At 44.2% G+C, this 13,708-nt stretch overlaps 1 protein-coding gene across 1 annotated transcript in view; it reads right to left on the minus strand.

Moving 5' to 3' along the window:
• Positions 1-1,025: 1,025 nt before the first annotated feature.
• The window catches only part of lrrk1 (leucine-rich repeat kinase 1), a 387,270-nt gene continuing 374,587 nt past the window's right edge, over positions 1,026-13,708 (minus strand). Inside the window, 2 exon segments of the mRNA XM_034162532.1 lie at positions 1,026-1,846; positions 7,001-7,102. Of these exon segments, the coding sequence (XP_034018423.1) occupies positions 1,669-1,846; positions 7,001-7,102 (280 nt within the window). The 3' untranslated portion in view covers positions 1,026-1,668.

Below are 13,708 nucleotides of genomic sequence, written 5' to 3' on the forward strand. Positions count from 1 at the left end.
TTTTCCTCCCAAAATGAGACGTCCTGCATTCCTTATGAATTACATCCTGACATGCAGCACAGCCAGCTGCTAGAGCTCAGCTCAGAGATATGGAGTGACATTCATGCCAATAATGTCTGAAGGGAAATGCTTTTGACAAAAACTACAGATTTTGTTTATTTTTATTTCTGTCCAGAGTTTTAAGGATCCAGTGACCAATTTCATATTTATTTACTTTAAGACTCAATAAATTGTCGACATAGAAAACCTGTAAAGCCTACTTTTAGTACACAGAAAATTCACAAGAGGTATCATCAATAAAAGAACTGATAAAGACTGCCCCTCCCTGAGCCTGGTTCTGCTGGAGGTTTCTTCCTGTTAAAAGGGAGTTTTTCCTTCCCACTGTAGCCAAGTGCTTGCTCACAGGGGGTCGTTTTGACCGTTGGGGTTTTACATAATTATTGTATGGCCTTGCCTTACAATATAAAGCGCCTTGGGGCAACTGTTTGTTGTGATTTGGCGCTATATAAAAAAAATTGATTGAATTGATTGATTGATAAGGAATTGGATCAATAAGCGGAATCAATAATGGTATTGATATCGATAAAATCTTATAAATACCCATCCCTAATTACAAATGGATTAGAAAGTTACCTTTGATTTGGAGGTGATGATTGTAGAAGGAAAAGCTTGTTGAGGGTGAGATTAGTCCAGAGTAAAGCATAATCCAGAGATGGAGAACTTTAAAACTGTCACGCACCTCATTGCATGACACGGAATTACAGCTGTGCAGGTGCATAAATCATGCTTTAAATTAATTAAATAAATCATCATAAATTGTAAATTTATGTAAACTGGATAGCTTAACTATTTTTATATTTATTCTGACAGCACCTGTACCTGGATGTGTTATTGTATGTGGTTAAATGATTTTAAAAAATGTTGAAAACATTAAGGGTTCATTCAGTAGTTCAAGCGCAGTTGGAACCAAAATTAATTCATTTTTTATACCCACTTACTCCAGTTAAGGGTCATGGGGAGCGGGGGTGTCTTGTCCGTGTGTCTTTGTCTTTCTGTTTATTGCTTTTTGACATTATTTCACCTGTCTCTGTGGATGGCTGAGACAGGTTCTTGGTTCTGTGCTCAGTAAAAATCAGCCCCGCTGTTGGTGGACATGTTGTGCTGCTGCACAGGAGCAGATGTTGGTCTATCTGACAGGAGATATGAGGTCTTCATGTCCTCACACATAACAATTACCATCTGAGCTGCAGATGCTCGCTGGCCGGCGGAGAGCAGTGCTGTTGTGGCGGCGTGTTGCCCAGATGTTGGTTTGAGCGCTCTGTTTCCAGTCTGTCTGCCAGGCTCAGATCCTGCGGGTGTGACAGGAACTGTTTGTTCTACTGTTTGTCACACGGACACTGAGGAACATCTTCAGCAGTTATAACAGTCAGGTTCTTCAGGAATGTTAAAGCTAACGTTGCGTCAAGCAGGAAGACTGGAAGAGCTGATGTGGCACCGCCTCTAAACCCTGTCCGTGTCCAAAAACAGCTGCACAGTTTGCATCTCCACCTCCTCCTCTTTAGCCACGAGACCGGCACTCGCTGGCCTCCCGCTCTGAACACTGGCGGTCTGTGGGGCTCGATTCCCCACGGCTCGCTCTATGTACAGAGCTGTGAGTGTGCACAACAGCTACCTTCTTTTCCTCATGCTGGTCTCCATGCGGCCCAGTTCCTCGTAGGACTGGTAAAAGAGTTCCAGCTCGTGGCAGCCCCAGCCCCGCCAGACACACAGGCACCACTCCTTGTTTTCCTTCTGGAAGCCACAGACAACCGTGTCCTGTGCCACTAGTGCCGCCTCCTGCAGGATCCTGAGGGAGAGAGAGGGAGGGGAACGGTCAAAGTAAAGGGTGAGGAGCTAATCTTAGCACAGCGTCTCTGCACGCTGTAATTAAGTGCTTCTAGAAGCTAGTGGGCAGTTCCAGGAAGCAGTTCCCTGGAAAGCCACCAGGACAGACTTTACTGTTCTTCACATTTAACTTATAATGGACAAATGGATGTTGCTGAGGTACATTTAGAGAAGGACATTAAGGTGAAGGACAACTTTGATGACCTGGTTTAACAAAGCACAACCCCAAATTACCCTCTACCACTGTCCTTTCATCTTCATGAGGTCTATCATTATCTCACTGCTTCATCTTCTGTGCTCTGAAGGCCACCGCCCTCTATGACATCATGCTGACATCACACACATTAAACTCTATGTGGATTTGCTGAGCTCCATAAACACCTGCACAGACTGCACGTCAAGGCTGGACCTTCAGGTGATGCTGGAGTGCAAAGCAGGTCTACCGCTACAACAACTACGAGAAAACTTTAAACTTGACATACCGCTAAACCTGATATACCGCTACAACAACTACAAGAAAACTTTAAACTTGACATACCACTAAACCTGAATACTGCTACAACAACTGCATGTGAGAACTACAAACATGACATACCACTACAACAACTGCAGATGAGAACTACAAACCTCACATACTGCTACAACAATTGTATGAGATAACTACAAATGCAACATACCACTAAAATAACTGCACGTGAGAATTACAAACTAGGGATGGGGCCGATCCGATCTTGGATCGGTATTGGGTTCTGATATCGATGTAATTCATGTACTGGAAATTATTATCACTTTACCGGGGCGTTGCTAGGCCGGTATCGTAGATTTACGTCGATGCTACCTGGCTATACCCGCCCACTGTGCGTAAACAAATGACGTCACAGCACGCAGCCCAAGAACTGTCCGCAGAGGGGGGGAAAAAAAAACTGTCCGCAGAGGAAAAGATGAAAAGGCGAGAAGTGTGTTTTGGTCCCAATATGGATATTCCGGGTGATTTTCTCATGGATAGTACGATAATGAACAGCAGCTAAAGCAGCCAGCTTGATGAGGATGCGTTACCCGTTGTGTATCTCAGTAAAAAGTGATAATAATGCAAATAACATGCTGTTGTCATGCGGTATGCATTTTCTGAGTCCCTCCGTTCACGCCCAGTCGCCCAAAATGACAGATATTCGCCCTCGTCTAACTCGGGCGAATATCTGTCATTTTGGGCGACTGGGCGTGAACGTCGGACCTCTGAAAATGCATACCGCCCTCCAAAAGCATGTTATTGTATTAATACCGATCCAACCTGCAAACATTTTCCGATACCAGAGAAGAGCCACTGTGATCCTCTGAACTGCTGTTGTTTGCTCTCTGCTTGTTTACTGCCAAGTGGGAGGAGGAGAGGGAGGTTTTTGAAGCCAGGCTGTTTGAGAGCGCTCTCTTCCACAGTGTTCTAGCTGTGGTTAGCGGCCAATTTCTCCCCGGCTCTCGGGTTCAAATTGTCTGTTTGTCGAGCACGGATTTTCTGAAAAACTAACTGAATTGTTGCTGAAAATGTGTGCTAAAAAGTTAGCTGCTTCACTGTCCCAAGGCTGTGAAATGCCACCTCAGCATGCAGCTGAGCAGGGCAGCGAAAAGAGGTTCTGTCCACTGAAAGAGAAAAAGTCTCCATTAAAATCCTGCGTGTTAGCGTCACTGATAATTTATTTTACAATTGAAAGGCTTCGTGGCAGCACGAAAACAGCAAGAAAAAGAAAAAGAGAAAGACAGAGAAGGAAAGCGAGCGAGCGAGAGACAGACAGGCAGAGAGCGAGAGACAGACAGGCAGAGAGAGGGAGAGAGACAGACGGGCAGAGAGAGGGAGAAAGACAGACGGGCAGAGAGAGGGCGAGAGACAGACGGGCAGAGAGAGGGAGAGAGACAGACGGGCAGAGAGAGGGAGAGAGACAGATGGGCAGAGAGAGGGAGAAAGATGGGCAGAGAGAGGGAGACAGACAGACGGGCAGAGAGAGGGAGAAAGACAGACGGGCAGAGAGAGGGAGAAAGATGGGCAGAGAGAGGGAGAAAGATGGGCAGAGAGAGGGAGAAAGACAGACGGGCAGAGAGAGGGAGAGAGAGAGACGGGCAGAGAGAGGCAGAGAGACAGACGGGCAGAGAGAGGGAGAAAGACAGACGGGCAGAGAGAGGGAGAGAGACAGACGGGCAGAGAGAGGGAGAGAGACAGATGGGCAGAGAGAGGGAGAGAGATGGGCAGAGAGAGGGAGACAGATGGGCAGAGAGAGGGAGAAAGACAGACGGGCGGAGAGAGAGAGAGGACTTAATTTTTATTTTTTACTCTGTAACACTTGCTTTGATAATGTAAACATATGGCTCCCAAGCTCCACTGAAATTGAAAAATGAGGAGGAGAGACAGACAGACACACAGACACAGAGAGAGAGTGCTGTCTTTTCTCTTTAAGTCTATAAAATAAGGCTATAAAAGTCTATAAAGAAAAAAAAGTACTTAATTCTTTCACCAAAACATCAAATCTAGGCTTTCATCTTAGATTTCTTAGGTCCCATTTTATCTTAGGGACCTCATAGTACCATATCACCCCAATAGAGCGCTTCACTCTCAGACTGCAGGCTTACTTGTAGTTCCTAGGGTTTGTAAGAGTAGAATGGGAGGCAGAGCCTTCAGCGAACCATCCCTTAGTTATGCTGCTATAGACTTAGACTGCTGGGGGGTTCCCATGATGCACTGAGTGTTTCTTTCTCTTTTTGCTCTGTATGCACCACTCTGCATTTAATCATTAGGGATCTCTGCTCCCCTACACAGCATGTCTTTTTCCTGGTTCTCTCCCTCAGCCCCAACCAGTCCCAGGAGAGGACTGCCCCTCCCTGAGCCTGGTTCTGCTGGAGGCTTCTTCCTGTTAAAAGGGAGTTTTTCCTTCCCACTGTAGCCAACTGCTTGCTCACAGGGGGTCGTTTTGACCGTTGGGGTTTTTCCGTAATTACTGTATGGCTTTGCCTTACAATATAAAGCGCCTTGGGGCAACTGTTTGTTGTGATTTGGCGCTATATAAATAAAATTGATTTGATTTAATTGAGATTTGCCTTCTAGAAAATTGTAGCTGAACTTTCGGGTCTCCTTTTTAAGAAAATCCTCATATAAAATCAACAATAATGATGATAATAATAAAACTAAAGAAGACAGAGCTCTGGTATTGGATCGGAAAAGTATCGGTACCGGCAGATATCCAAATTCAGGTATTGGGATTGGAAGTGAAAAATTGTGGATCGGTGCATCTCTACTACAAACCTGACATACCGCTACAATAACTGCATGTGAGAACTATAAACCTCACATACCACTACCACAGCTGTATGAAAGGAGTACAAACCTGACATACTGCTACAACAACTGTATGAGAGAACTACAAACCTGATATACCGCTACAACAACTGTATGAGAGAACTACAAACCTGATATACCGCTACAACAACTGTATGAGAGAACTACAAACCTGATATAACTGTACGTATTTTGGACTGAAGATGGCCAGAGTCTGAAACCAACATAGAGAAGAAGAAATGTTTCTACATTCAACAACTATCAGTGGTGTAATTTAAACATGGGATCAAAAAAAGCACATCTGCCCAGAAACAGAAAAATAAATAAATATTCTTTCAAACTGACTGATTCAGATTATGTCGGTGGGAATAAAACCACTTTGTGCTGAACGTTCCACTGGAATGGTCAGGATGTGTTTTTCAGGACGCGTGCTCAATGCCAAATTAAAAACCTCGTTATTCTTTCTGAACACTTACCAATCATGATTTCAGCACAAACTGCTGCGAATGTTTGCAGACGGATTATCAGACGGAACATTCCCCACATTCTCTGAGGGGTTTAACTGGCCACGCCCACAGCAGAGGTCACCGCTACAACAATGTGATTAGCACAGCTTGTTTGCCTGTCAAAGCATATTTGGAGGAATTCTGGCAGGTAGTTGGCACTTTACAGCAGCACCTCAAACCTCTCAGAGGATCTGCATGACCTGGACTTAGACCTGGATTCAAAACAGTTTTGAAAGATTTGATACCACATTACAATCCGATTGTCCTGAAACTATACAGGAACTAAAGAACTAAACAGAGCTGTGGAATGCATGAAGAAAAACGTCTCGTTCCAGGGCGGGGGGGCTGGTCTGCTATTTTCTGACTTTAATCTGATGTAATCCACACACCAGCCCAGCAGTCAACATGCTGGCGCCTCTGAGACGATTAACAGAGACTACAACACAGGTGCTGACTCAGCTCTGTGCTGAACACAATTAGGGTCAACCACCTCCAAAGACCTCATTAGAGCTCTGACTGCCACGCCCACATTTGAATTCTGGTGCAGATCCTGGACACTACTTCTAAATCTCCAGATACTACTTCAGGCAACGACAGTTGAGCATTTAACTGAAACAGAATCAGGAACCTGGAGCAACTACAGGAGACCCACACAGCCATGGGGAGAACATACAAACCCCACACAGGAAGTGGATGTGAACCCTGTGTTAAACGCTGCATCACTGCAGCACCAATGCATGAAGAAAGACGGGCAGAGTCTTTACAAACCAGGGATGGGGCCAATCCGATCTCGGATCGGTATTGGGTTCTGATATCGATGTAATTCATGTACTGGAAATTATTATCACTTTACCGGGGCGTTGCTAGGCCGGCTAGGCCAGAATCAGACAGTGACACATCACTGTCTGATCAGCTGGGACTAATCTGGAGCCATTGCCAGAATGATGTGCCAGAAGACAGCACATGTGCAAGGTCACACTGATATAAACTCCACCCCTCTCACTCTCCAACAACCAATCAGCTCTCAACATGAAAATGGAAGTTGCACATTTCATCCAAAGTGAAAACTTGGGATAAAACTGAAATTGACCGGTACATGATTGATTCAGAATACAAACAAAACAAATTAACAAGAACAAGACTGACTTAGAACATGAACACTGCTGCATGCTAACAGGCTAATTAATGTGTTTAGCTCACACCATAATTCAGGTTGTTAGATGGTTAATGTGGTCTCCACTTTGGAACATCAGACAATGAGTGGTTCTCACAACATGACACAACATGACCTCACCCCAATGAAGAACCCCCAGGTGGACTGAGGACAGCGATGACACGGCCATTCAGGACATCAGCATCTGACCGTATTTTGATGACAATCACATCACCGCCACGTCTGCCAACATACACACAAACAGAAAAAGACACACTGAGAATCAGGTCAGAGTCAAAGTGTGTTGATGTTACAGGTCAGAGTCAGCGTGTGTGTTGATGTTACAGGAAAGAGCGTGTGTTGATATTACAGGTCAGAGTCAAAGTGTGTACTGATGTTACAGGACAGAGTCAAAGTGTGTTGATGTTACAAGTCAGAGTGTGTGTTGATGTTACAGGACACAGCGTGTGTTGCTGTTACAGGACAGAGCATGTGTTGATGTTACAGGTGAGAGTGTGTGTTGATGTTACAGCACAGAGTCAGAGAGTGTGCGTTGATGTTACAGGTCAGACTGTGTGTTGGTGTTACAGGACAGAGCGTGTGTTGATGTTACAGGACAGAGCGTGTGTTGATGTTACAGGTGAGAGTGTGTGTTGATGTTACAGCACAGAGTCAGAGTGTGTGCTGATGTTACAGCACAGAGTGAGAGTGTGTGTTGATGTTACAGGTCACAGCGTGTGTTGGTGATACAGGACAGAGCGTGTGTTGGTGTTACAGGTCAGAGCGTGTGTTGATGTTACAAGACAGAGCATGTGTTCAATCAATCAATCAATTTTTTTTTTATATAGCGCCAAATCACAACAAACAGTTGCCCCAAGGCGCTTTATATTGTAAGGCAAGGCCATACAATAATTATGTAAAACCCCAACGGTCAAAACAACCCCCTGTGAGCAAGCACTTGGCTACAGTGGGAAGGAAAAACTCCTTTTTAACAGGAAGAAACCTCCAGCAGAACCAGGCTCAGGGAGGGGCAGTCTTCTGCTGGGACTGGTTGGGGCTGAGGGAGAGAACCAGGAAAAAGACATGCTGTGGAGGGGAGCAGAGATCGATCACTAATGATTAAATGCAGAGTGGTGCATACAGAGCAAAAAGAGAAAGAAACAGTGCATCATGGGAACCCCCCCAGCAGTCTACGTCTATAGCAGCATAACTAAGGGATGGTTCAGGGTCACCTGATCCAGCCCTAACTATAAGCTTTAGCAAAAAGGAAAGTTTTAAGCCTAATCTTAAAAGTAGAGAGGGTGTCTGTCTCCCTGATCTGAATTGGGAGCTGGTTCCACAGGAGAGGAGCCTGAAAGCTGAAGGCTCTGCCTCCCATTCTACTCTTACAAACCCTAGGAACTACAAGTAAGCCTGCAGTCTGAGAGCGAAGCGCTCTATTGGGGTGATATGGTACTACGAGGTCCCTAAGATAAGATGGGACCTGATTATTCAAAACCTTATAAGTAAGAAGGAGAATTTTAAATTCTATTCTAGAATTAACAGGAAGCCAATGAAGAGAGGCCAATATGGGTGAGATATGCTCTCTCCTTCTAGTCCCCGTTAGTACTCTAGCTGCAGCATTTTGAATTAACTGAAGGCTTTTTAGGGAACTTTTAGGACAACCTGATAATAATGAATTACAATAGTCCAGCCTAGAGGAAATAAATGCATGAATTAGTTTTTCAGCATCACTCTGAGACAAGACCTTTCTAATTTTAGAAATATTGCGTAAATGCAAAAAAGCAGTCCTACATATTTGTTTAATATGCGCTTTGAATGACATATCCTGATCAAAAATGACTCCAAGATTTCTCACAGTATTACTAGAGGTCAGGGTAATGCCATCCAGAGTAAGGATCTGGTTAGACACCATGTTTCTAAGATTTGTGGGGCCAAGTACAATAACTTCAGTTTTATCTGAGTTTAAAAGCAGGAAATTAGAGGTCATCCATGTCTTTATGTCTGTAAGACAATCCTGCAGTTTAGCTAATTGGTGTGTGTCCTCTGGCTTCATGGATAGATAAAGCTGGGTATCATCTGTGTAACAATGAAAATTTAAGCAATACCGTCTAATAATACTGCCTAAGGGAAGCATGTATAAAGTGAATTGGTCCTGGCACAGAACCTTGTGGAACTCCATAATTAACTTTAGTCTGTGAAGAAGATTCCCCATTTACATGAACAAATTGTAATCTATTAGACAAATATGATTCAAACCACCGCAGCGCAGTGCCTTTAATACCTATGGCATGCTCTAATCTCTGTAATAAAATTTTATGGTCAACAGTATCAAAAGCAGCACTGAGGTCTAACAGAACAAGCACAGAGATGAGTCCACTGTCCGAGGCCATAAGAAGATCATTTGTAACCTTCACTAATGCTGTTTCTGTACTATGATGAATTCTAAAACCTGACTGAAACTCTTCAAATAGACCATTCCTCTGCAGATGATCAGTTAGCTGTTTTACAACTACCCTTTCAAGAATTTTTGAGAGAAAAGGAAGGTTGGAGATTGGCCTATAATGAGCTAAGATAGCTGGGTCAAGTGATGGCTTTTTAAGTAATGGTTTAATTACTGCCACCTTAAAAGCCTGTGGTACATAGCCAACTAACAAAGATAGATTGATCATATTTAAGATCGAAGCATTAAATAATGGTAGGGCTTCCTTGAGCAGCCTGGTGGGAATGGGGTCTAATAGACATGTTGATGGTTTGGATGAAGTAACTAATGAAAATAACTCAGACAGAACAATCGGAGAGAAAGAGTCTAACCAAATACCGGCATCACTGAAAGCAGCCAAAGATAACGATACGTCTTTGGGATGGTTATGAGTAATTTTTTCTCTAATAGTTAAAATTTTGTTAGCAAAGAAAGTCATGAAGTCATTACTAGTTAAAGTTAATGGAATACTCAGCTCAATAGAGCTCTGACTCTTTGTCAGCCTGGCTACAGTGCTGAAAAGAAACCTGGGGTTGTTCTTATTTTCTTCAATTAGTGATGAGTAGAAAGATGTCCTAGCTTTACGGAGGGCTTTTTTGTAGAGCAACAGACTCTTTTTCCAGGCTAAGTGAAGATCTTCTAAATTAGTGAGACGCCATTTCCTCTCCAACTTACGGGTTATCTGCTTTAAGCTGCTGGGTAGTCCATCAGAGTAAATGTAAATGTTATTAAGAAATGATCAGACAGAAGGGAGTTTTCAGGGAATACTGTTAAGTCTTCTATTTCCATACCATAAGTCAGAACAAGATCTAAGATATGATTAAAGTGGTGGGTGGACTCATTTACATTTTGAGCAAAGCCAATAGAGTCTAATAATAGATTAAATGCAGTGTTGAGGCTGTCATTCTCAGCATCTGTGTGGATGTTAAAATCGCCCACTATAATTATCTTATCTGAGCTAAGCACTAAGTCAGACAAAAGGTCTGAAAATTCACAGAGAAACTCACAGTAACGACCAGGTGGACGATAGATAATAACAAATAAAACTGGTTTTTGGGACTTCCAATTTGGATGGACAAGACTAAGAGTCAAGCTTTCAAATGAATTAAAGCTCTGTCTGGGTTTTTGATTAATTAATAAGCTGGAATGGAAGATTGCTGCTAATCCTCCGCCTCGGCCCGTGCTACGAGCGTTCTGGCAGTTAGTGTGACTCGGGGGTGTTGACTCATTTAAACTAACATATTCATCCTGCTGTAACCAGGTTTCTGTAAGGCAGAATAAATCAATATGTTGATCAATTATTATATCATTTACTAACAGGGACTTAGAAGAGAGAGACCTAATGTTTAATAGACCACATTTAACTGTTTTAGTCTGTGGTGCAGTTGAAGGTGCCATATTATTTTTTCTTTTTGAATTTTTATGCTTAAATAGATTTTTGCTGGTTATTGGTGGTCTGGGAGCAGACACCGTCTCTACGGGGATGGGGTAATGAGGGGATGGCAGGGGGAGAGAAGCTGCAGAGAGGTGTGTAAGACTACAACTCTGCTTCCTGGTCCCAACCCTGGATAGTCACGGTTTGGAGGATTTAAGAAAATTGGCCAGATTTCTAGAAATGAGAGCTGCTCCATCCAAAGTGGGATGGATGCCGTCTCTCCTAACAAGACCAGGTTTTCCCCAGAAGCTTTGCCAATTATCTATGAAGCCCACCTCATTTTTTGGACACCACTCAGACAGCCAGCAATTCAAGGCGAACATGCGGCTAAACATGTCACTCCCGGTCCGATTGGGGAGGGGCCCAGAGAAAACTACAGTGTCCGACATTGTTTTTGCAAAGTTACACACCGATTCAATGTTAATATTAGTGACCTCCGATTGGCGTAACCGGGTGTCATTACTGCCGACGTGAATTACAATCTTACCAAATTTACGCTTAGCCTTAGCCAGCAGTTTCAAATTTCCTTCAATGTCGCCTGCTCTGGCCCCCGGAAGACAATTGACTATGGTTGCTGGTGTCGCTAACTTCACATTTCTCAAAACAGAGTCGCCAATAACCAGAGTTTGATCCTCGGCGGGTGTGTCGTCGAGTGTGGAAAAACGGTTAGAAATGTGAACGGGTTGGCGGTGTACACGGGGCTTCTGTTTAGGGCAACGCTTCCTCCTCACAGTCACCCAGTCGGCCTGCTTTCCCGGCTGCTTGGGATCTGCCAGAGGGGAACTAACGGCGGCTAAGCTACGTTGGTCCGCACCGACTACAGGGGCCTGGCTAGCTTTAGAATTTTCCACGGTGCGGAGCCGAGTCTCCAATTCGCCCAGCCTGGCCTCCAAAGCTATGAATAAGCTACACTTATTACAAGTACCGTTACTGCTAAAGGAGGCCGAGGAATAACTAAACATTTCACACCCAGAGCAGAAAAGTGCGGGAGAGACAGGAGAAGCCGCCATGCTAAATCGGCTAAGAGCTAGTAGCTGCGCTAAGCTAGCGGATTCCTAAAAACACGAGTGAGAGTGTGTGTTGATGATACAGGTCAGAGCGTGTGTTGATGTTACAGGACAGAGCGTGTGTTGCTGTTACAGGACAGAGCGTGTGTTGATGTTACAGCACAGAGTCAGAGTGTGTGCTGATGTTACAGCACAGATTCAGACTGTGTTGTTGATGTTACAGCACAGAGTCAGAGTGTGTGCTGATGTTACAGGTCAGAGTGTGTGTGTTGCTGTTACAGGACAGAGCATGTGTTGATGTTACAGGTGAGAGTGTCTGCTGATGTTACAGCACAGAGTCAGAGTGTGTGCTTATGTTACAGCACAGAGTGAGTGTGTGTTGATGTTACAGGTCAGAGCGTGTGTTGGTGTTACAGGACAGAGTGTGTGTTGGTGTTACAGGTCAGAGCGTGTGTTGATGTTACAAGACAGAGCATGTGTTGATGTTACAGGTCAGACTGTGTGTTGATGTTACAGGTCAGAGTCAGCGTGTTTGTTCATGTTACAGGACAGAGTGAGTGTTGATATTACCGGTCAGAATCAAGTGTGATGATGTTACAGTTCAGTCAGAGTGTGTGTTGATGTTACAGGACGGAGCGCGTGTTGATGTTACAGGTCAGAGCGTGTGTTGATGTTACAGGTCAGAGTGTGTGTTGATGTTACAGGACAGAGCGCGTGTTGATCTTACAGGTCAGAGCGTGTGTTGATGTTACAGGTCAGAGTGTGTGTTGATGTTACAGGACAGAGCGCGTGTTGATCTTACAGGTCAGAGTGTGTGTTGATGTTACAGGACAGAGCATGTGTTGATGTTACAGGACAGAGCATGTGTTGATCTTACAGGTCAGAGTGTGTGTTGATGTTACAGCACAGAGTGAGAGTGTGTGTTGAAGTTACAGTTCAGAGTCAGAGTGTGTGTTGCTGTTACAGGACAGAGTGTGTGTTGATGTTACAGGTCAGAGTCAGAGTGTGTGTTGTTGTTACAGGTCAGAGTCAGAGCATGTGTTGATGTTCCAGGTAAGAGTGTGTGTTGATGTTACAGCACAGAGTGAGAGTGTGTGTTGATGTTACAGGTCAGAGCCAGAATGTGCGTTGATGTTACAGCACAGAGTGCGAGTGTGTGCTGATGTTACAGCAGAGAGTCAGTGTGTGTTGATGTTACGGCACAGAGTGAGAGTGTGTGTTGATGTTACAGGTCAGAGTCAGATTGTGTGTGTTGATGTTACAGGTCAGAGTCAGATTGTGTGTGTTGATGTTGCAGGCCAGAGTCATAGTGTGTGTTGATGTTGCAGGTCAGAGCGAGCGTGTTTGTTCATGTTACAGGACAGAGTGAGTGTTGATATTACCAGTCAGAATCAAGTGTGATGATGTTACAGTTCAGTCAGAGTGTGTGTTGATGTTACAGGACAGAGTGAGTGTTGATATTACAGGTCAGAGTCAAAGTGTGATGATGTTACAGTTCAGATTCAGACTGTGTTGTTGTTGTTACAGGTCAGAGTCAGAGTGTGTGCTGATGTTACAGGTCAGAGTGTGTGTGTTGCTGTTACAGGACAGAGCATGTGTTGATGTTACAGGTGAGAGTGTCTGCTGATGTTACAGCACAGAGTCAGAGTGTGTGCTTATGTTACAGCACAGAGTGAGTGTGTGTTGATGTTACAGGTCAGAGCGTGTGTTGGTGTTACAGGACAGAGTGTGTGTTGGTGTTACAGGTCAGAGCGTGTGTTGATGTTACAAGACAGAGCATGTGTTGATGTTACAGGTCAGACTGTGTGTTGATGTTACAGGTCAGAGTCAGCGTGTTTGTTCATGTTACAGGACAGAGTGAGTGTTGATATTACCGGTCAGAATCAAGTGTGATGATGTTACAGTTCAGTCAGAGTGTGTGTTGA

Source organism: Thalassophryne amazonica, chromosome 2 (assembly GCF_902500255.1).
Source record: "Thalassophryne amazonica chromosome 2, fThaAma1.1, whole genome shotgun sequence".
NCBI classification, from domain to species: domain Eukaryota; kingdom Metazoa; phylum Chordata; class Actinopteri; order Batrachoidiformes; family Batrachoididae; genus Thalassophryne; species Thalassophryne amazonica.